This window comes from Rhinoderma darwinii, chromosome 11 (assembly GCF_050947455.1).
Source record: "Rhinoderma darwinii isolate aRhiDar2 chromosome 11, aRhiDar2.hap1, whole genome shotgun sequence".
Lineage (NCBI taxonomy): Eukaryota > Metazoa > Chordata > Amphibia > Anura > Rhinodermatidae > Rhinoderma > Rhinoderma darwinii.
In genome coordinates, this window is record NC_134697.1 from 36,945,068 (window position 1) to 36,970,166 (window position 25,099).

The 25,099-nt window shown below is 39.3% G+C and overlaps 1 protein-coding gene across 4 annotated transcripts in view; it reads right to left on the reverse strand.

Moving 5' to 3' along the window:
- The window catches only part of SH3PXD2A (SH3 and PX domains 2A), a 248,911-nt gene that overhangs the window by 6,543 nt on the left and 217,269 nt on the right, over positions 1 to 25,099 (reverse strand). For 2 of the 4 annotated variants that reach the window (XM_075841096.1, XM_075841095.1), the window contains 5 exons: positions 16,112 to 16,225; positions 11,258 to 11,341; positions 3,961 to 4,078; positions 1,784 to 2,115; positions 1,331 to 1,380 (listed from right to left, as the gene is read on the reverse strand). In XM_075841096.1, the coding sequence (XP_075697211.1) occupies positions 1,331 to 1,380; positions 1,784 to 2,115; positions 3,961 to 4,078; positions 11,258 to 11,341; positions 16,112 to 16,225 (698 nt within the window). The remainder of the gene's footprint in view (positions 1 to 1,330; positions 1,381 to 1,783; positions 2,116 to 3,960; positions 4,079 to 11,257; positions 11,342 to 16,111; positions 16,226 to 25,099) is intronic. The other 2 variants (XM_075841094.1, XM_075841093.1) reach the window with 1 other exon arrangement.

Here is a 25,099-nt window from a genome sequence, read left to right on the forward strand (position 1 = left end):
CCGGCACCGCATCCATTGGTGGCTTGTGTCTCACCGGCGATTGGTGCTGCTGGCTGTCAGTCAGCCGAGTGGAGGCTCGGCCCGCCGCTCGTCTTTTGATTGGCTTTCAACTAATTGCAGTCACAGCTGTAGATGGTTCTCTGCGTATATAGGTCTGTGGATTCCGCCGCTCGCTGTCACTAGCCCCGATACCCCTGAAGACACTACGTCGGTAGCGAAACATGTCGGGGGGGCTTCTTTGAATTTTAACTTCTGGTCTTGCTGATTCTCTAGTAATTTAACTTACAGCGTGGTGTTGCGGTCTGCAGTCGCTAGAACCTTGCTTTTCCGAGTGTCCACACATTGCACTATGCTGATTTCAATCAGCAACTGACAAGGAATTTTAACCTTTATGTAGTCTGTTTATGGTCGTCTATACCAAATTAAACTTGTTGTTATTTTAATTTTAGTAGTTGGGAAACAAGGGCTCTGTTTGCCATTGTGGTAATGGTAAGAACCAAACTACTTGTCGGTACAATATTTCAGGACTTGAAGACCACTTAATTTTTCCCAAGGCCACGCTTTGTCTAAAATCGGCCCTAAAATTGAGGATACTTTATTCACACATACCGTATGTGCAACATTTCAGCCCAATTTAGCTGGGTTTATTCATTACACATAAGGTATGGGTAAATAAAGGATCCCGATTTTGTTTTGCCTACTCAAGAGTGCTGCCTCAAAATCAATATATATACAAACATATATGTAAAGTATTCAATACGTGAAATACAGTTTATTTTTAACATCAAAGCAATTTTCCTTACTCAGACAATTATGGTATGTCTACAAGATATGCCATAAATGTCTGAGAGGTGCGGACCCTCCACTTATAGGAAGGACGGAGGTCCCCAGACCTCTGTTCTGCCAGGCGAGATGGCTGGCAGCAATTTTTTTTAATTCAAGTTCCATTAGTCCTGTCATGTCTGCACATCATAGAAGCCAATTTGCAGCTAGTGCACATGTTTGTATATGTTACTTATAACATACAAACTAGATGCAGAATTTGTCATGAAATACTGGACATCTCAGTGTACTGTTCACTTTCATTCTCACACCACATTTTAATTTCAATAAATTGCTTCCAGTCTTGGCTAAGATTGGTCTATTGTGTTTCATAAGCTATTTTCCCCCCCAACTAGCAGTCCTTTACATGCATACCACTTACTAAGAGCCCTGTAATGAGACTTTGTATTATTTAAATTACATATACTGACGCCAATCCAAAGTTGCCAATTAAAGAAAAGAATCATATTCCCAAGAAAAAGAGAGTAGAACATAAAGGACAGCATACCAGACTAGATTCTCTCCGGGGTGGTGGTTTCATTCTCAGGTTCGGAGAACCTGCCAAGTACAAAAAAAGTTATACATTAAAAGAATGTACAAAAACATATGCTGTAAAACTTTGACCACGGAATAATAGACAAGTAAACTAAATGCCCATTTAAACTGCATATTTCCTTCCTTTGCTCTGACCAATCACCTGCATCTCAATGCTGCTCCCTCTCCCCTCTCACAGCACAAGTCTCACACACATGCATGTTGTGGCTTTCATTTTTTTCACACTGTCTTAGAAACATGGAAACTGTAATCTGATTGGTGACTGTGAATGACATCAGAAGAAGGGGTGTGCGCTGAACCTGTCGGAGTCAGTGACCTGTCCACGCATGCGATTACGTTAGTCAGGACCAAGCGTCATGTGACAGAAAAAGTGTTATGACATAAATAGTGAACATTTTTAGCTTACTTATTTCAGATCTCTGGGGAGCTATTCTTGCCACTGCCGGAGACCCCGGCGTTACTTTGGGTGTTGGTTTCTCAGATGTCATCATTGAATTGCCATTAGAATCATTACATAGGATTGGCAGACTAATCTCTTTCTTGCTAATATGAGGCTCTTCGGCTTCATTCCCTGATTGGCCCTCCTTTTCAGTGGATTTCTTGTTCAGAAGATTACTAATTTCCATGATATTCCCTATAATCTCCACAGGCCCGGCAAGATTTTTCTTTCGACTTGGCAGGTCATCTTTGGCCTTCTTTAGATATGATGCTGGAGCCCAGCCCTCTATACCTTGGTACCTAGAATACATTAAATACTTTTTCAATTAGGAAACAAAAGAAACTATTTATGACAAAGGACTTGTAGTTGTTTATACTTTATTTTTGGAGAGGAAATAACAATTAGGGATTGTGCACTGGCATGTGTGTGTAATTTGTTAATTGCAATACTATTTCGATTAACAAGAATCAAAGGATTGTCCAAAAATAAAGAGTGTAAGTGTGTCTGGGAAGGCCAGCTTACAACATCTGCTCTCCAGCTTGGGAATAACTCCAGAGGGATACAAGGCGAAAGAGGCAGGAAATGAGGATCAACACATGTGCAGGAATGCTACCATGATACATATTTAAGGAGGACCTTGACATAATACTTAAGGTGGATTACCACATTATACTCTAATATGTTTATTAGAACTGGGCAGAAATATATCGTGGATTACCACATTATGCTCTGATTAGATTGCCAGAACAATTGTCCTATCTCAACGCTAAATTAATAAATAAAATAATTACAATTTTGCACAATGACTATTGCAATGGATCACAATATCAAAATTATATAGTATATGTATGTAACTTGAATATAAAATGAATGTTGTACACATTTTCAGGCTTATCTTTCCTCTCATCATAGCTTATGTGCGCAATAAAAAAATTAAAAAGGGTTTTTCATGAAGACAAGAAGGCAGTAGTGTCCAGCAGATGGGATAACCAGTCCCAAGAGGAAGTAGGCCACAGTGCAGTAAGTTTCCTCAACTTCTATTTATTTCAATGGAAAGGAGCATGGCTATCTAAGGACTAAGGGATTATTGAGGGTCCCAGCTGATGGATCACTCTAATGATTAAAGGGATCATTAAAATATTTTCTTCAAAATGGCCCATAACATTGCGATGTTTTAAATAGTATCTTTGGTTGCAACCCTTTGGTTTTAAAGTATTTCAGGCCGTCCCGCTATTTTGCAAATTGTACCTCAAAGAGGGCGTTGTGTCAAACTATGTGTTTCTGTTACCACACATGCTATGAACAGCCAGGTAAAGTAATCTCTAAATGCAGGCCTTGTGGATTGTTTTCTCTGTAATATAGCTATATTTTAAAACATATTAAGCCTCATGTATAAAACATTTCTCAGGGAAAAATTATTGAATTGAAAAAGTTGCATTGGGAAAAAAATCGATCCCATGTCTTGTTTCAGACTCATTTAAATTTGCAGCTTGACAATTTTGGAACATTGAGTGGGCACGGCTTACAATTAAGTTTGGGATGATTCTAGTTACATTTGACACTAAATAAAAATTCCTGGATTATTGGATGTGCAACTCAGACATAGGGATTCTTTTTCTCTCTAAACAACTTGCTTTCCAAAGCTATATCATACATCTTGAAGGAAATCTGTATATTGCTGGAGGAAAAACCAACAAAAATGCTCTACAATGCCTCTGTCGCCAGGTGATATATTTAGAATATATAAACAATTACTGTTCCATCAACCCTTGGAGTAGAGAAGAAAGACTACAGGTATTATAGACATTTTCTTGGACTCAACAAGTAAAGTTTTACAATTCGTGCCAGTCTTCTATAAATGTTTTTCTCTCTTGATGTACTTAGGCTTTGTTTCTGCTATGTTTTGGTTCACTAACTCCAACCCCTCTATAGTTCTTGTACAAACACTGAGATTTACAATTTACTCAACCAGAAATTGCAAACCAGGCAATTAGCATTCTACTATAGAGAAGATGTGGGCCTTGTAAAAAGTTAGTGGGAGATAATAAATTGCAGAAACACAGTTCTAACATATACTCCGTTAACAATTTACATTTAGTTCAGAAGACATTTTTTTTTTAGGTTATAGAAATTGCTTCTCTTACCTTATGTACCACCAGCCCTCCAGGTTCTTTTGAATGACCTCCACTGTGACCCCTTTCTCAAATCCAATCTCATCTTTTCCTTGGCTGATGTAAGGTTGTGTGGTAACATATTTTTCTTCTAATAGCAAGAGAAGAATCCCATTACTAACAGGTTTATAGTAAGAGAACAGTGGTGCTATCTTTTGCGCAATGTGGTTAAACTAGGCTTCATATTCTGAAGACAATACAAGCCATTAAAGTTAAGGGTGATCTACTAGCTAGAACAGAGAGCAGCTACAAAGAGTACCTCTCATTCTGGCAGACCTTTTACATCCATGCATTACATGGACAGCCCGTTAAGTTCACAGGAACTGTGTAATGCCCCATTTCCCCTGCGCCGGCACTACAGGGAAATTGAACGCTTGCTGCCATGTTCCATTACAGATTAGAGAGGATCACTTGGGGTCCAAGCAATGGAATTCCCTGCGATCAGCTTATCATTGGTGCACCATCTAAACAAAAAGGGATTATCTAAAGAACACAACTCGAGAGTTTAGTGTATAACATACAAGAATCTGGCTACGGGATAAAATATGACCTTATATGAACGCATATGGGCAAATGACAGAATAGATAACGAAGATTATAGAAAACAACGAAAACATTTTAGAATTCTGTTAGTATACAAGAAAAAATTTAAGACTTATAAAGAATAGTGAACACACAAGAGGCGCAAGTTTGTTATAGACGAAAGATGGGCAGTGGGACATGATCCCTTTTTGCAAACCCACTATACCATGAGCACTGGGTGCCTACAATCTGTTCTTCGATGTACTCCATCATAAGTTCCATATACTTCATAATACTATGTCAGATTCCTTATCACCTATTATGAACCTAAGGAGGGCATATTTTTTTTTCCACTTTATCTACATCTGATATATTTTTTACATACTTTTAACTTGAAAGCAGCTATCTAATAATTGCATCACTCAACAAATGACTGTTGCATATATAGGACCAGTAGTTAAAGGGTCTATCCAACCATTAAATATCATTTATTATATTGATATTTAATGCTGTTAAAAAAATGATCCAGTGAAGAGTTATGACATTTATTTGCATCGAATGGCGCAACTTGGTATTCAAAGTGAAAAGCAATGTGCATGTCCAACTACTGAGTTAAGTGCTGGTGGACATGCATGCTCATTCACTCTCCCCACAGCCAGGTCTCCGCATAGTGATCCTCTGTTTACTGCCGACCAGCCAATTAAAATATATTTTTGCCCTACTCGTCAGAGAAGGAGCAGAGCCGAAGCATGGCAGGAGCAGGAGCATGGCAGTATAGCTGAGGAGACTCCTTCTACTGATAAATAAAAAGGAACTATATCTTCAGCTGCCAGATATGGAAGGAGACCGATTTGTCTCTGAGCACCTACCCCAGCAACATAGATTAGCAGCATCATCAATGGTAGCAAAAAATAATGAAAAATATATTTCTTATATGCAAGAAAAATGGCAAACAACATTAAAGGCGTTGTCCACTACTGGACAACTGATAACATTTCCACCGGATAGATCAGTATATCATCGGTGCGGTTTCCGACACCTGGACCCGGCACCGATCAGCCACTCCAGTGGCCTGCGGGCACCAGATGTTATTGCCCATTATGAAATGTACTGAGCCGGAAGCATGCTTCCAAGATGTATGTCCAGTGCACGGAGGCAGCCGGAGCGGCTTAACGGTGCAGGGTCCGGGTGTCGGACCCCCACAGATCAAGTACTGAAGACCTATCCGGCGGATAGGTCCTCAGTTGTTCGGTAGTGGACAACCCCTTTAAAACAGCTATTAACAGCATTTCAGGACTTTTGGGATGAAAAGGATTTATGGAATAACCAATTTAAAACTGGTCAACTTTTACTTAACCATTCTTCCTGAGATTGTTTTATAAATTTCTAGCATGTTGAACGTTATCTTAATGCAAAATAAGCATAAACTAAAAGGGTTTACACAGCACAAATGTAAACAGGTTGTATTTACTCAATATAAAATCAGCAATGATACAGCAGAGTACAGAGCAAGTGCTGGTCAGAAATAAAGAGGAGAAGCAGAACAAAAGCAACAAAATACTGCAATGTGGTTAAACAGCAAAGAAAATAAAGAATGGTATGCAATTTCAGTTCTGATACATTCAGTGGCTATAGACACACCAATACTTTATCCTATCAGACCAATAAGAAGTATACGGTGAGAAAACAATTTGTTCTGGACATCAATTTCATTTGTTGGAAGACTTATGAGGCCCTTCTATAAATTATTTTATTTGCCTTTTATGTGGTTTAAAGATGAACATATAAGACTGTCCATGTGATCAAGGTCAAATCTTATCTAATGTACCTGTGGTCACCTTTACCGAGACCAAAATATTATATATTGCTCCCAAATTTACTTTGGAAGTACTCGTACTTGAAACTTTTTTTCAATAGCTGGAAATCTCCTTATGGTTAAATGTGAATTAGAAAGTTTTATGCCACTTTATGCTATTTCATGAAACAAAATGTTTGGCTTCGGCAGAACCCTCTAAACCCCACAGGTAATGATCCATTGATATACCACTGACTGGCTCTAACCCAATGCACCCACAATAAAGTTGCAGAGGTATAGTCTAGAGTTTTAAGGTTGGCAGAGGACATGGAATGTGGTGCTTAGACAGAGCAAAGTTTTTGGTTGCAACACATGAAACCCGGACTAGTTTCCAAAGAAGAGTCAACTGTCATCTGTCTAGTCCTATGCCTGAACATACAGTATGTGCCCTCTTGGCAATAATAAGATATTGCTTCCTGATTTATAATCCTTAATTTTAGCTTTGGTTTTTATGTTGCCTTAATGTCTAAAGTGATTGGCTCCAAAGTCAACTCCAAATGGGTCCTTCTACTGAAGCTTTGGTGCGATGCATTAGAAACCAATTATTATGTCAGAGCCAGGCTCATCTGATTATCCTCTAGTTCTCTGGTGTGCACTCCTATCCTGACCTGCACCATGAATGAGCTTTGGGATGGTGGATCTCCATCCATCAAAAACAGTCCAGTTTTTTTTTTGCTGGAGATGGGCTTCAAGATGTATTAAAACGACATGAAAATGACTTGACTTAATTTTTTGTAATGTATCCTGAAACAGGGATTTGATCCCCTTTTGAGATCCAGTACTAGAAGACTTCAATGCATGTTGATTGTCAATCCCTGTTCAATATAAGAAATCTGGATATGTCATTCAAAGCAAATAGCAGCTAGTGATCCTGTATTCACAAGAGGAATGCTCTTGTTCTACATTAAGAATGTGTTTATTTAGCAACGTGCTGCATGTTTATGGTTTTTTGAAAAATATATATATTATATTATTTCCATAACTGCAATATTACGTGCATTCTCTGAATGTGCACTTTAGAGAGGTAGAATTATTTTTGTGAATTATGGATGGCAAGAGAGGACTGGCCACTCATACTGGAACAACCACAGAATATGTAATAATTATTGGTGTGGAACAGCATCAAGGACATACTTGGAAGGTTCAGCATGTGGCAAACATATTCCATGGTTGTTATTCATTGTTGGGAAGCAAACATTTTATTACAAACTTTTGCCTACATCTGCATTAAAACTCATTAAAAAAAATAATAAAAGCCAAGGAGGTAAACAAAGAAACCATATATAAACAAACACAATGGTCTTGGTCATTCGGAAACACTTAGGCTCTTTTGAAATTGGCTTTAGATTCACCTCGTTGTTTATTTAACTGCAATTATTTTTGTGTATTGAGAATATAGCATGAGGCTTCTAAATTACATATTATTATGTAGTTAATATAAGCCAATTAGTTCATCTAGAAGGACAAATTTGCCTGGTAACGCATTGATAGCCCATTGATTGCCATTTACCAGTGCCAGGATTAGGTGGGATTCCCAGCATATATGCCAGTGGTCAAGCATTGAATTAGTTGACTCATCAAGTGTTAAAGGGGTTGTCTCATGAATATACCCTATCAGAGCATATGGACGTTACAAAGGGGTCCCCCGCTTCATTCCTTCTTCCCTACGAGCCAGAGTGGAGATCTGGTAAGTAATAGCAGCTTCTTCTCTGGAAGACTCTGCCCGTCCATATATTACTCGACTGGTGATTAATTTCAATGGATGGAAAGTAAAACTACGTACATTTTCCCTGTTGAGACCGCAGGACAATATTGACACTTAAGGTCCCAACGAATTGTAAAACACCATGATTTAGTAAACCATCAACAACACTCGACTATGAAACACATTTTGTCCTCCAGATCCGTTTAGTGAAGTCTCTGGGTCAGGAGGAAAGGGTAAATGAGGTTTCATATTAAGACTTTCTAATGTAAATAACAAGTTGCCACATTTCTGAATCTCCTTAACCCCTTCCCGAAATCCTTCATATGTATATACGGTGGAAGCTGGAAGGGAAAGTTTGGAGTGGGCTCACGGGCCGAGCCCGCTTCATAAGATGCGGGTGTCTGCTGTAAGTTACAGGAAAAACTTTGGTGCAATGGGAGGGATTGTAGATTACCACGATTCTGCTTGTTTAACCCCTTAGATACTGCGGACAATAGCGACCACAGGATCTATAGAGGGGTTCAGTGGCAGGGCTTAATAGGGGTAGGTAAAACACGATATACTCCAATATATTATTATTGCATTATATTGTGCAAGCGATCCAACGATCACTGACTCAAGTCCCCTAGGGGGACTAATAAATAAAAGTAAAAAACATTCAAGCTAAGTTACAAAAAAATTATATTAAAAAGTAAACAAAAAAAACTCTGTTTCCCATTTTCCCCCAAAAGCAATGTAAATAAATGTAACAAACAAACAAACATAACTGGTATAACCACGTCTAAAAAAGTCTGAACTACTATAACATTATTTAACCCGTACAATGAACGGCGAAAAAAAGAAACCCCTACCACAATTGGTCACTTTGTCTCGCACAAAAAAAGGAATAAAAGTGGTCAAAAAGTCTGTTGTATCCTAAAATGGTACAAGAAAATTTACAGCTCCCCCTGCAAAAAACAAGCCATCATATTGGTCAATTGACGAAAAATAAAAAAGTTATGGCTCTCAGAATATGGCGACACGAAAAACAATGTTGTTTTAACAATGAGCTTTAGACTTGTAAAAGTAGCAAGACATAAAAAAAAAACGATATAAATTTGGTATTGCAATAATCGTATTGACCCGCAGCATGAACATTGTAAAAATGAAACCCAGAAAACAATAGAGCAATCAGTGTTTTTTTTTCCCATTCCACCCCACAAATATTTTTTTCCCAGTTTCCCAGTACATTACATGATACAATAAATGGTGCTGTGAACAATAACAACTTGTCCTGAATAAACAAGCCCTCATATGGCTCTATTAACAAAAAAAGAAGAAAAGTTATGGCTATTGGAAAATTGGGAGAAAAAGCAAAAATTAAAAACTGAAAAATGGCTGCGTTGGGAAGGGGTTAATAGAAGATGCACAACCACAAGTTTTACAGACGAAGAGGAGGAAACCCAACTAGAATTTGGTCTGACTTTAAAGTGTTGAATATTAACAGAAAACTTGTGTCGTGCTCAAGACTGCAGCAATATTTTATTCCCAAATACTTTCCGTCAGTCAGCAATCTCCCTAATCTTTATATCCCTTACTCTGCTAGACACTTTGCACTGGGAAAATCCATTCCCTCCTCCGGAGGGAGCTGAAGTCATACACAACTGATGGAGGTTGTGGTTTTTTGCATATTTTTATTTCTCTCATCTGAAAAACAAAAGGGAGTGAGGAATTGTAAATCAGGAAACGGTGTGTTTGCTATGACTGGGATGTGGGTGTAAAGGGGGAACCGTAAAGGGGGACCTGTAGAGGGACTGGAGCTAATTTTCAATACAGGAACACTATGTGTTCCGTTACAGCACTTGTTGACGGTTCTACGTATATATTCAGGATGGTACGATACTTGTAATATTCAACACATATCTGTGTTTTAAAATATAAATACAGTACACTATTAGTATTTGGCCGGATTTTACTGGATTAAAGCTTAAATAATCATATTTACTAGTGAACAGAGGCAGCCACAATGGACTTCATGGTGGCTAAAATCTAAGAACAAGATCAGGCCATGCACACCGGTCAAGTTGACAATAAGCCATCATTTATAATCACAGCAATGGCGGAGATGAGGCAATAAAGGTCATATGCAGCTGGTATTATACCACCTAATTTAACACTATTATTGGATGTGAAATACAAAGACTGTATTGGCTACTGAGCCCGATCACTGATTCCGCTACATGTAACCTACTGTAGGTAAATAGATGACCTAATATAATATAGAATTGCATAAATGTAAATAAACTAATATACTGTATACAGGCTATGGCAACACGGAACTATAGAGGTAGTGCTGCATACATCAGAGTAAAGTAAGTAACGATCGCGGACACCAGTCGCAAGAAGTACAGCGGGTTTGGACTCCTTGTGACTGTGGTGTCGTGGTAACTATTGGGTCAAAAAGCAACCACGTTGACTTTCATTACCCGTGACGTAATTAGTGCGACACAGCTATCGTTGGCCGCGTGACACGTGTCCCGACATAAGACGTTGTGTAGCCTCATCGAAATTTCAAGCAGGAAAAATCATAAAGTAGAAATCAGTGGGAAGTTTTAGATGTAATGCCCCTTCTGTTTTAGGACAGTCTGTGTTTGCTGCTCCATCCGGCACCGTTACACGACAACGGGAGGGAATTTGATTTTATTGCTTTTCTGAAAGCTATGTATTAAAAAGTTTCTACGTGTGAAGAGAACAATTCTGATAGAAGTATATATTGGAGATTGTCTGTTAATTGACACCATTTTATAGTTTGTGCACAGATATAATTTGCAGAAATACTTTAAAAAGCCTTACAGCCCATGCATTCACAATTCTGCTAGTGGTCGTAGAAAACATTCGACAAGCTTACAGTTCTGAAGCCTGCATAATTGTGAATGCCGGTATAGATTATACAACAGGCAGTAACGGATACAATGTAAATAATAAAATGTATTTACAAAGCCATATACAGAAGAATATACAGAAGAATATAGCAATAAGACGCAAGGAAGCGATTCAAAAGTTGGGATGTATAAAACGGTTAGTTCTAGCTAAGCGTAACAAAAGAAGAGGCGCAGCACCAACATGCATTTAAAAGAACTCCCCCTGAAAAATAGCTGAAGGTGTAAATATATACAAGCACAACCAGCACTCTATCATTTTCTATTCACCTCGGCTTTGTTGCCTGTTGACTATGCCACCCAGCGTCCAACGCCGGTCCAAGCGCCGTAGATGAGCCTTGCGCCTCTTAGTTACTAAGGTTGATGGATGTAAACACAAGGAGACAAACAAACGAAAAAGAAACATGACAGAAGGATGTAAATAAAATGACATGAACAATTAAAAAATGTTAAATGTAAAATATAGAAATTGGTTAAAATGTTGGAGGGAAGATTTATAACACTGGGGTAGGGAGATGAATGGGTGACCAACACTTAATGGAATTACTAAACAATAGAGAGACCAGTCAAACCGTTTTGGTAAAGGCACAGGTGTTTTGTCCCACAAATACATGGCTTATAAATTGTGAATAAATTATACCACATGTCTATTCGGAATATGATCGTCCATGGTTGTAAGTTATATCAAAGTTAAACTTGTTGACATCCAGGTTACACACCACCATGCATTTAATGTCACCAATGAAGAGGATGAGCTACATAAGCAATATTAGACGTTTAAAGTCCATTAAAATTACAATAAACCTGAAAGAAATGGTATTGAGCATGCAAAATCTGCTTATTATCATCTTTAATCGTTAGAAGGGTTTTCCCACTAAGAACGTTTATTACCAATCCACATGATAGGGGATAAATGTCTAAGGGACTGCCAGAGATTGCAGCGTACAGCGTTCCACTATTTCCGGTAGTCCCATAAAAAGTGAATGAAGCGGTGGCCAAACATACGCAGTACCGCTACAGTCACATAGGGGACTTGGGGACCCTCACTCTCATGATCGGTGGGGGTCCCAGTGGTCAGACCCCCACCGATTAGACATTTTTCATCTATCCTGTGGATAGGTGATAAATGTTGTTTATGAGAAAACCCCTTTAATAGGTAATGGAAACAGGTATAGACAAATGAAACTTGAATTATCGAATGAAATGAACAAAATCATATCATAGCCCCATACCTATATATTTTCTGAACATAAACACCTGGCAAATGATGACAATGCCCCCCAGCGCTTCACATTCATGGGTGCCTTCAAGCAGAATTTGTATTTAAAAAAATGCATGTATGTGGCGAAACAACCTTATCAAAAGAAAAAGTTCAAAAATTCATGTATTAATCCCATGTAGTCGCTGGAAGATTGTGTAGGGGAGAGATGACAGTTACAGGCGCTTAGCTTTGTCCCTGCTCTCACTGCAGCTCCCTCTCCCCTACACAAACACATAACAAGGAAATAACATTTTCCATCCTGCTCCCCGAATTTTGTACCTAGGGCTTTGATCCTGGTGTCCTTTGAAAGCTAGAATTCTGGGCTTTAAAAGCAGAGGTCTAGCCTTTATATTCATGTGAGAGCAACTGTTTATTTCATGTTAGAATTCGTTTTTTTACCCTTTCACAGCCATGGATGTATGTAATTCATCATGACTATCGAGACATGTCCGGGCGTCGGACCCCCCCCCCCATCACTAGAATGAAGGGCAAAATATGCTCAGCTGACTTAGCCGTGTACTGTCTATAGACTTTCTATTGGACCGTACAATGCTTTCCTCAGCTCTCTAAGAAGAATCGGAGAAAGACAAAAATGGCCGAATGGGCACAGACATGAGTGAAAGTCCCAAAAGCTGGACCATCAAAAGCTCTGGTATGGTTACTTCTTACATATTTCTGACAGTTTGCTATTAGGGCATATTTCTATGGGACTCCTTGTTATAGTTGGCTGTTTGAGATAAAATATGAAAGTATCCGGACAGAAATGCAAACATTTAGGCCTCATACACACAACTATAATAGTTTTTACTGTCCGCTAATATGGATCTGACGGCTATGGATACACATCCGTAGTGGTCTGCAATTGTGGAAGCTCCAATAGACTTCTATGGGAAAGTCCGTGATGAAATTGCGGACAAGAATAGGACATGTTCTATATTTTGCGGATCATTTCTACAGCCCGGACACACATCCGTAAATATACGTAAAGGTGTCTGAGGCCAATAGAAATTAATGGGTCTGCAATTTCATCCAAAAATACGGATTCCGTAATTATGGATGAAAATTACGGTCGTGTGCATGGGGCCTTAAATTTTTCATCTGCTATACACACAATCCTTGCACTTACAATCCACAGAAATCATTTTTCCACACTTGCTCTTATCTAGTGTGGTTTTTCTAAATCATGACATACAGTGCAGTAAATATACTTTAGTCACAGTAAAATATTTATTACAACTCATGTTTCACACCATACACCACTGAATGCTTTAAAGCTTTGGTCTGGACTAAATTTTAGAAAAGACATTGGTCATCATCAGTTTTCTGTTGGCAATTTATAGATGGCATTTGGATCAGTGCTGGTGAACAAATGATGAGAGACTCAAACGAGGCCCCCGACTCCATCAAGGACCACACAACACTTCAGCCAGAGCAGGGAGGTAGTCATGCACAAGTTGCTCAGTGACAGTCATATTTGTGGCCTGGATTTTCTCCATTTTTATTTTCTAAAAACTAGGTTTGGATTCTTCATATGAAAAAAATTAAAACCTTTCCAAAAGAGATTTTTTGTTTTTAGGTTTATGGGTTGTTGTTTTTTATTGTGGCAAAACACATATAAATATAACACAGACCATAATTACAGCCACATAAAAAATTCCATATGTTGACATAAACCCATAAACAGCATAAATATACACACCCATTTCCCATTTACAAAAGTGAACCAATCAGTATCTGGGGGGGAAGCAGATGCACCCTAATAAGCCATCTTCCCCAGCTGCAATTTATGCACATGATGGCCGCTAGTTGATCATTACGGACATGGATGTTTGAGAAACTATAGGTTTTTTTAAATGTAAAAAGTGGACTATTTCTGACCACAGGGTCTAACATGATGGGGGGGGGGGGGCTGATCCCAAGGGACTATAATATCTACAGTATGCGCCAGCACAAGAAAGAAAATGAAAGAGGAGATTTAAATGCTTGCTGTGAGTATCAGTGTTTCTAATAACACTGAGCTGACAGAGCAGATGGGCAGGAAGAACTGACATGGGGACACAGGCATTTAGATGTTCTGAAAGTATAAAATACTGCTGTGTGTGAACATGTCAATTTCATGGAGATGGTTATTAATAACCATAATGTTCCATACTAGATGCAATTACTCCACTCTTGACATACAATATGTTTTGGATGCTGAACGACCACATACAGCAGATAATTAGTTACAGAATTCTACATTATTTCAGAACCTCAAACATCTAAATTTATTAAAGGATACAGAAATGCACCAAGAAGCAGCGTACAAGCTGTTATTTAAGGGGGAGTGCAGACTGTAAAATGACAGAGTAGTTTTTACTCAATTAAAAGCTGAACGCTGCCTGTCAGAACTTCAAAGAAGATGTAAATCGTCTCCGGGCTTTAAGCTGGGAGGAGCAGTAAAATGAACATGCGTGAAGCCTTACCGGATAAAGAAAAGGGTCATCTAAGAAGACAAAATGTGGAGTCATACTCTGCTGTCTGCTGCTAGAATTATATTTTAATAGATGCGAAACACAGCAAAATTATTCGAGCACTATACTATAGCATTATGAAATTCCAAGTCCATTTAACAGTTGAAAAATCTGTGCGCCCGAAACCTAACCTACTTGTTACAGGCTGGAGTAGATTTGTGTTATAATAATTGACACCAGTTTCTGGCCTAAAATTAAAGTCATTTGTCGGGCTTCAGGTGCCCACGCTGCCTTCTGCTAAGCTATACCCACCTCTTTTTTTTTTTAAGAGCGTCAGAAATGGCCCAAAACTGAATATTAATACTGCATATATAACAAAAAGACTAACAGATCCATTTCATCATTCATCAATGTTGGCATTAGAAGTAATATTTTTATATATTTATATTTTTTGCATTCATATTTATGGCTGCTATCTGCAGGCAGGGAACAGCAGTGTTACTACAGCGGATGCTAAAGTGATTGCATTCAACAAACAACACAAATAGAACAGTCGACATATCAGAAAAAGACACTCCAACCTGCAGACTCCAATTATCGGTATTTGATATAGCAGAGAAATAATCGTTGACTTTTGGATGTTTGGTGGAGGATTATGTGGCAAATGAAGGGACCAGAACTAAGGCGTTCCTTAAAGAGTACCTGTCAGTAGGTTTGGTGCCACTAACCACCAGCATGCTATTATGCATCTGAGGTTTTGAGTTCCAAAACTTCCCAGGTCAAAACGGACGTTTCGGTAATAGTAAATAACTTACCGAGAGGAGTCTGCCAGCATCGGGCGAATGCACATTGCGCACATGAAGCAGAGGACAGTACACCTCAGTTCACTGCGCATGTGCAACATACTGACCTCTGCTATATCTGCGCAACGGACATGCGCCTGATGTTGCTCTTGGGCTCATCTATGGAAAATGGAAGGTACTTTAGCAACAATTCCCAAAACGACCGTTTTTGACCTGGGCAGGTTTGGAACACAAGACCCCAGCTGCATAACGGCATGCTAGTGGTTTAGTAGCTTCAAATCTAGTCACAGGTTCCTTTTCAAGCTACTGAACTAAATCCAAGACAACACAGGACAGATGAGCCACTTCTAACATTACTAAAACTCAGTTGATGCCTACACCTTATACTAGATCAACTCTTGGTGTCTCTCTCTATGGTCAAACATCTCTTTTTCTTAGTCACTCAGTCTCTTTGATGTAATAAACAGGTGGATTCTGGTAGTGCCCCAAAATGTCATCAGAATGTACTGGGCAATACAGTGGGACCTTGTGTAACTTAAAAAAGACCTGTAAAACAAAAAATACTGAAATGACAACTGATCACATATATAACAAGGATATATCTTACCATCTCCCAATTTAGATGTGTTAATTTCAGAATCATCTTTGGTACCACTCTGGGAATCTAAATAGGTGGCAGGAACCCAACCTTGCTCCTCTGATGTGCTTACAAACCACCAGCCTGAAAAAAATTAAAACATACATAAAGATTTGCTATAATGGACTCATCATTTTGGGAATATCTATTTTATCAGATTAAAGTGATTGCTGTTTAGAAAACTCAGTTTGCGCCATTCAGGACCCTCACCTATTAGCTAGAGAAGAAAGCAGTTACAGAAGGACCCAACAAGTTCCTGCATTACATGGACAGCACATCGATTTTTTTATGGGAATGGTCTCATACGCCCTGTAGTGGCGCCGCAGGGGAATAGCACACTTGCTGCCAAATCCCCTATAGATTACAAATGATTGCTGGGCATTTAGACAGCGAGACACCCTGTGATAAGCTTAGTGTGTCGGAAACCCTTCTATAAAAAGGGATTGTCCAAAACGGACAACCCCGTAAACCATCATCATTATACAGTACATTTCTAATAACCTGATTGGGGTGGCCGCTGTCACCAAACAAGCTTGTCCTTAAAGCGGTATTCCCATCACACAAAGTTAAGCCCCATGCACACGAACGTGCTTTTGCAGCCGCAATTCCCCCAAAAATCCACGGGAGAATAGCGGCCCCATTCATTCCTATGGGGCCATGCACATGATCGTGGTTTCCCGGACCGCAAAAAGAACTGACATGTCTTATTACGGCCATGTTCTGCGGTCCAGGCTCATAGCAAATAATGAACGCGGCCATGTGCACGGCCCGCGACACCCCGCCCCCGACCGACCCGAAATTCACGGCCGTGCACATGGCTACGGTCGTGTCCATGAGGCCTAAAGGTATATCGCTAGGCTATGCCATAACTTTGCGATTAGTGGGGATACCACTGCCAGGACCCTTTTTCTTTGCAACACAACTTCATTCAAGTGAATGGAGCCATGCTGCAGTTTGTTGAAAAAAGGGTGGCCAAGAGCGCCACTGTGCAGGAAAAAACTGAGAATGGAACACATCGTTTAGTCTAGGGCTACATAGCGACTGTAGCCGTGACAAAAGCTGCTATAGATTGCTGTGTCACGATAGGTAATGAAAGTGAATGTGGTCACTCTGCATGAGACCTGTATGACGGCCAAAGTCGCTGTGTAACCCTCGCCCTAGATCAGTACTGCCATCCCTTCATTCTCAGGATTGATGGGGTTCCCAGCAGTCAGACCCCCACGGATCGCAAAAGTGATGGCTAATCCCAGCAATATGCCATTACTTTGCGTGATGAGAATAACCCCTTAACTAGTCTACAGATTTGCCAGAATGTGCGGTTTCATGTTTATCTGTTACATATAAAGGATTTGTTTCACTCGTCCACAAACCATTTGGAAAAAAGCTGGCGTGGAAAGAATGCCAGATTCCAGTTATTGAAAACAGATCTCCATTGTTGGTTCCTATTTTTATGCAACAAACTATTCACATATTGCTTGACATTCATTTAATATTTGGAATTGAAAAAAGGGACACAGGATGACACTCAGCTGACTTAAATAACAGGGCTGTTATCTTTCCGGTTACAAAAATACAAGCAATAGATTTTTTTTTTTTTTTCATACTGTATATATTTGAAAATAACAATCATAGTAAATATGCCAAAATTGTGACAGCTCTATAAAAGTATATCTGTAACCAACTCATATATGACATTCGCTAAACAGAAAGCCCGGAATACATGCTAGTCTTTCAGAGAACGAGGGAACTGTAACCGTACAATGCTCCTTACTATTGGACTTGAGATTCTGAAGTTACTAAAGGGGTTGTCTATTTGTGATCAGCTTATTGTTAAAAGGGAATGTCCAGAGTGCCCCACCTGCTGCTGGGATCAGTTGTAATCTACAGGGACAACAAGTGTTTAATTTGCCTGCAGCGCCACCACAGTGGAAATGAAGCATTACAGGGTTTTACTTGAAATCAATGGAGTGCCCATGTAAAGCATGGGCTTGCCAGGTCCTCCAGAGTGATAAACCAGATGTGCACCTTTCGGCACATCTCTACTATATGTCATGATCTACAACTTTTGGCAGTAATCCAAAGAGCCACATCTTAATTATTACTTCGCAGTGCCCAAAAAAAGGAGCATCAAATAAGTGATCAATAGAAGCGATCAAACAATGACATATTGAAAATCAATTCATAACCCGTAATGCAAAGAGTGAACCTGGCCTTCGAGGGTTTTTATTCCATCCTTACCAACTAACATGTTATAAGTAATCATTTATAGGAATTCATTATGGTATACATTACTGAACATATCTGAAATGCTATCCTGCATTTCTCCCAAACACTTTCGGAGCAAACGAAAAGGTTTTAATTATGTTTAATACAAGGCGGCTTCATGTGCTTACTTTCATTGTCAGCTGAGGTGTCATAGGATTGCAATGTCCTAAGGCCTTTACAATTCAATATGCTGCTCGAAAGATGGAACTAAGAGAGCCAAAGAATGAAATCATATTGATTTACACTGACTCAATTATGGACACACAGTACAGAACTAGCATATCCCGAACCTATTTAATGAGGCACATGGATGAGACAGCCAGGCTGTGAAGCAAACAGGCAGTGCACCCCCTTTACTTTCAGCAACTTTAATCTAGGGTCAGCAATCTTTTAAAAGATTTTTTGGAGATAAAAACAAGAAATCTGTGTACAGCTAGGCACATAAGCATGATGAAGTTGTAGTGCAATATACAGTGGGACAAAAAGGTTTATAGCGTAGAAAAATAAGGTACACAATGATACATTGCAGTAGCATACTTGTTTCCAACTTGTGACTCTCCAGTTGTCGTGAAAATGACAACTCCCATTATGCCTTAAAAAGTCACAGCTGGAGATCCACAGATTGGAGACCTATGAAGTAGTGCATCATATTACCAGGAGGGTCGCAATGTGGGTCAGGGACCAGTAACGCCTAAAAGGGTCCTGTGCACGGGTCACATTAATTAGAATTGGACTCCTCCGGGGTCATATGGATGTCTCAACAACTGTACTGCTTGCCATGCTACCTGCGACTCTCTACGCTTGATTCTGACACTTCAGCATTATTTTTTACGTTATAGTAAATTTAAAATAGATTTAATAACTGATGAAATAAAGTAACACATAAAAATATGACTGTATATTATGCAGCTCACATATTAAATTGTACCACCAATTATATAGAAAAACGATTTTCGTGCAGGATTTTGCAAAATAGTTTTTCTATACAACTTGTTCGCATTCTGCTTCTAAATAGCAGCACAGACTGCCTGCGGTCCACTCTGCTCAACACTATGCAGTAGGGGATTCGGTCTCTTAGGCTTCGGTCTCTTAGGCTTCTGTCTCCAGTACAGGCAAATGTAGAATGTAATGTGATCGTACAGTGCTAGCTCCCGTACTGGAGACGGGAGCCTAGGAGACTGAGCAGGACATTGTGTTTCCAACTGCAAAGTTATGAGCAGCCGGCAGCACAGACCACTGCCTGCCCATGCTGGAATTTAAAGGCAGAATCTGCTTTAAAAAAAAAAAAAAAAGCAGATTATTTTGAAAAATCCAGCACTATAAATTGTTTTTCTATATAATTGGAAGTACACTAGTAATGGCAAACTTACTATATTATGGGGCCTCAATGTGGCCCTTGACTGCACATTACGATCAATGTATCTGCTGTCCTGGGTATATACATTGCTCAGTGTCACATAGAGCAGTGTATACTGTAACTCTCTATGACACAGAAGCAATAAATGTGCATGGAGCTGTGCGCAGTACAGTACACAGAATGAAAGGAGGTACAGGGGCCACATGTGGCCCCCAGCCCATCTATTGCCCACAGTATTGAAATTTGATACAAGCTACAACCATTTTTGGCATACTGGCATTTAGTTTGGCTGTTTTTCTTGGTTATTGAGGTAATTTGTTTAATGGACAGTATTATATTCAACGATGAACCCCAGACATTTGCCAGTAAGGGTATTGGCATGTTCACTTAGATCAGCAAGAGGTCTGCAAGGCTTTGCAGTTCAGTAATATTTCAGTATTTATTCTCTATATCTACAGTGTTGTTGGACTGGAGAATGGAAACACAGACGGCATACGTGGATATATCCTGCATCATAAATCTTAAAATCTGGAAGGAAGAAGAAAACTAGATATTCCCTCTACACCCACTCAAATCCAGAACAACTTATATATTTAGCACTTGATAACTAAATGTTTTACTCTGTTACATCCATTAATTTCTCTTCTGTTTAACTGGTATACTACAGCCTGAACATCACATAAAGATGGTTATACAAGGTGAGAAAAAAGTCACGAGCCAACCAAATAACTGTAGGATGCCTAATATTGGATTTATTATTACCATTATGTATTGGATCAAGAATTGTAAGATATTCCCTTGCCATCTCGAAAGCCACCAGGTTATAAGGTTATTCACATCGCTATAATGTACAATCACTTTCCAATTGGTCAGTGTCTGACTTCTGGGACCCGACCAATCCTGAGAATGATGAACCCACAGAGCTGATTTAGCAGGAAAAACTTAGAAGGGGAAGCAGCACTAAATCCTAAATCAGCGCTGTGGGCTCCTCATTCTCAGGATTGGACCCGGAGGTCGGACTCCTACCAATCTAGTGATATGCCATCACTTTCTAAAATGGAAATAACCCTTTAAGTACAATTTAAAGAGTTGGAATGCATAGGTGAACGCCCGGTTGAAATGAACAAAGCAATAAACAGCCTCGTGTTTTGTGGATGAGAATTTTGCATTTTTATGATTCACACGAACCAACAGTCCAGAACAGGACAGTGTAAGAAAAGTACGTCTCTAAATTGTGGCTCCCCAGCTGTTCCAAAACGTCAACTCCCAGCATGTCCTGACGGGAGAGTCACAGGTTGGGGATGACAATATACAGTATGTCTAGGTTACTACGTGTCATGCAGTTATTACAAATTGAACAAATAGCAGGACCAAATGTCAAATCCCCTAACGGTAAAAGCGGAGATTCCATTTTTTTTAAGAACTATTCTAGTAAGGCCAGGAAAACTGCATAATTGGGTTCTAAAACAAAAAGCGGTTTTAAAAAAAAAAAAAAAAAAAATCTTAAAACTCTTATTGTATTTCATTGTCCCTTTCCGTTGCTAAAAGCGGAGCATCAAAAATAGAAGATTGCTGCTGGAGGGGCAAACAACTTGATCGATCTGCTATATCACTCATTCCTTAAAACAGGTGCGTTTCTCAGGCTCTGTTCAAACGGTGTTTGCAGCGCACGTTCAGCATAACGCCAAGAAACGCTTCCAGCGCATATGATGAGTATATAACCCAGACGTATGCCACTGAATGCTATATGAATCCCATTCTATTTGTGGGATCCCTGTGGATTGAAAAGCAGTCTATTATGCTCTACAATACAGTTAAGAAAAAAGGTATACCGCCGGTTGTTACCACCTATGAACTTCCTATCATTAGAAGTCCCATTTGGCTTCTATTTAGTGAGTTTAAGTGAAATCAATTGCATAAAATGCCTTATTGTCATTCCCATGTTGACTAAGGGTGTAGCTCATATCATTAATTTATTTAAATCAGATTTAAACTTTTGCGGTACTAAAGAATGCGCCAAATGTAACCGTATGAAGCTATTGATTTCTTTAGTGAATTTGCATTTCCTCACGCATCAGTGATGACTTAAAACAATTATCTGGGCTCTTATCTTTAACAAATCTCTGGCAGCCAGAGTGATGTAATTTTTTTTCCAGATGTGAAACACAATTGTACTATAGTATATGGTCCATAGAAATAAGGAATGGTTCGCTCTGCTACACCTATTCCCAATTATCCTCATATCTGTTGATGTCATTTTTTCACAGTTGTGAGTTGAAAAGGTGACGGCCTGAACCCAACCCTAGTAAGACATGCAGAAAAACACAGATGCCAAGCTATTCTGCTATCTAATGCAGACCATGTATAAAAAAAACTACAGCCTACAATATCTACATTTCATAATAAGAATATTTGTCTTAAAAAAAACAAACCTGTAGCATAATTTGTAAGTGCAGATTCAACTCGAGCGTATTTGTAAGAATGTGATAGATAGATAGATAGATAGATAGATAGATAGATAGATAGATAGATAGATAGATAGATAGATAGATAGATAGATAGATAGATAGATAGATAGAGATAGATAGAGATAGATAGAGATAGATAGAGATAGATAGATAGAGATAGATAGAGATAGATAGAGATAGAGATAGATAGAGATAGATAGAGATAGAGATAGATAGAGATAGATAGATAGAGATAGAGATTGATATAGAGATAGAGATTGATATAGAGATTGAGATAGATAGATAGATAGATAGATAGATAGATAGATAGATAGATAGATAGATAGATAGATAGATTAGACAGACAAACAGACAGACAGACAGACAGATAGAGAGAGGCTCCTTCTCTGGAGGACCTAGCCAGGTTGTGCATTGAAATAAATGGCTGGCATGTTTTATTTCTCCTGCAGAATGGCCAGATGTGGTTTACCCTGGTGAGAACAGCTTTTCGCATGGGATTAGAGATGCCAATTGGCTCTTATTCAAAGAGAGTCTTTCTTTGCTAGTCTACACCTTTTAATAGGTTGTGTCATTTAAAAATGTACAAAGCTTTCCTCAACTGCATGGTAAAATCAAACTAGGAGAATTCCATAACATGGGTAGGTATTGTGTGCCCAGGGGCATAAGAAAAAGCCACCTAAGGGCCTATTCACACGAGCGTGAATAACGTCCGTGTGCTGCGCATGGAAATCACTCACAGCACACGGACCCATTGATTTTAATGGGGCCGTTCACACAAGCAAGAGTGCGCTGCGTGAAACTCACTGCATGTCCCATATTGGTGCGTTTTCACGCACCCACTGAAGTCAATGGGTGCGTGAAAACCACGGACTACACACGGATGCACATCCGTGTGCGGTGTGTGATTTGCGCATCAATTAGATTGAAAAATAAATAAATATGTGCCTTGCGAGTGCGTGAAAAACACTGATGCATAACGCAACACACACGGAGCAGATTCACGCGCGTGAATCAGATACGCTCGTGTGAATGTAGCCTAAGACTCCATCTCCACTGTCTGGCTGCACTTTTTTTTTTTTGGTGGGACCAACTTTAAATTAAACATAATGCCTAAGCAAGATATTATAGTTAAATATAAAACGTAAAGTTTTTGTTGCATACATACATGGAAAATGTATAAATCATCTGCAAGGAGGGTAATCTAATCTTCTGGAGATTGTCTCATTTCATGTATTTAGTTTGGACACATCTCCGTTTGCTGGAAAGTCTCCTGGCAGCTACAAATCGCTGTGACACACGAGTCAAACCAGTTCACTGCATATATTTATCTCTTGAATATTTGTATTGTGTTATATGGCAGAATAGAGCAATTGTATTAATCCATAAAAAGCACAATGAGATTACTACATCCCAATCATCTGCATGTGGTGACCTACAACCCAACCATGCATCCCAAATGTCCCCCGATGGGTTACAACTCATGACCTCACTACATGACTATCAGTTGTGCGGTACTACTGTACATCTGTAGTCTGCAGCTTTATAAACCTCCTATTACGGATCATATGCTACGTGTTTCCATTCTGTTACGTGGACATTAAATTCAGCAGCCCCCATGAAACAGGTACGCACAGTTACATCTATTGGTATGAGCATGTCATATCATTTGGGATAATTTAGATCTTCGGACCTGGCATGCTGGAATTATCAATATACAGTATGCCTTTGCAGTTCAGAAGATATAAAACGTATTTTTCATCCACAAAACATGACAACACTACAATGAAAAGGTCACATATTCCCAACCAAACCATGAAAATAAGCTTCATGTCAGCTGGGCACCCAGAGAGTTTGACAGAAAGCAGGACAAGTCATGCAATACCTCAAGCAGAAAGCACAGTCATGGAGAAGTCTCAGTGTTCCATAACATACAGTACGTGAAAGATGCAAACCAGAAAAACTGGTCATATATAGACGTGGAGGCAAGATTTTGTGGGTTATCGGAGATTCAAAATTATTAAACATTTTTTCCCAGAAACAGTGCCACTCTAGTCCATGAAATGTAACTGGTATTGAAGCTGAGACCCATTCACTTGCACGGAGTTACACTGTGGGAAAGAAAAGAGCAAAACCTTTTTTTCTCATCTTCAAAAACCACTTTTAGGCCCTGTCCACACAGCGGTTTTTTTGCCACGGAAAACGCGTCAAAAAACGGCCGAAATTGCCTCCTATTGATTTCAATGGGAGGTGGAGCAGTTTTTTCCCGCGAGAAAAAAAAAACGCTTTTGGGAAAAATAAGCGACATGCCCTATCTTGACACGTTTTCCGCCTCAAGAACCCCATTGAAATCAATAGGAGATGGAAATAAACGATTTTTGCCGCGTTTTTCAGCCAAAAAACATCTTGCTGTTATTTTCTCTGTCTGTTGAAGAAATAGCCTAAAAAAAAACGCGGCAAAAATTGTGACAGAAAACGCATCAAAAACGCGTGTGGTGCAAAACCACTGAAAAAAAAAACGGAGCTGCATTTTCTAGGCAGAATTTTCTGCCTGCAAAAAAAGTCAGTGTGAACATACCCTAAAGGGGTATTCCCATATTAGATATTTATGGCATATCCACACAATATGCCATAAATGTCTGATAAATGTGAGTCCACATCTATCTACAGAACAGCGGGGGTGTTGAGCCAACTCCCAACCTCCTCGCGGCCACCTCTCCATTTATGTTCTGCCTAAGTTTTGGCTGCGTCATCCTCAGGTTTGGGTGACCCCCGTTTTGGAAATAGATATGGATACCAGAGCTGGGACTCGCATCTATCAGACATTTATGGAATATCTGATAGATGAAAGACCCAGCTCTGGGACCCGTA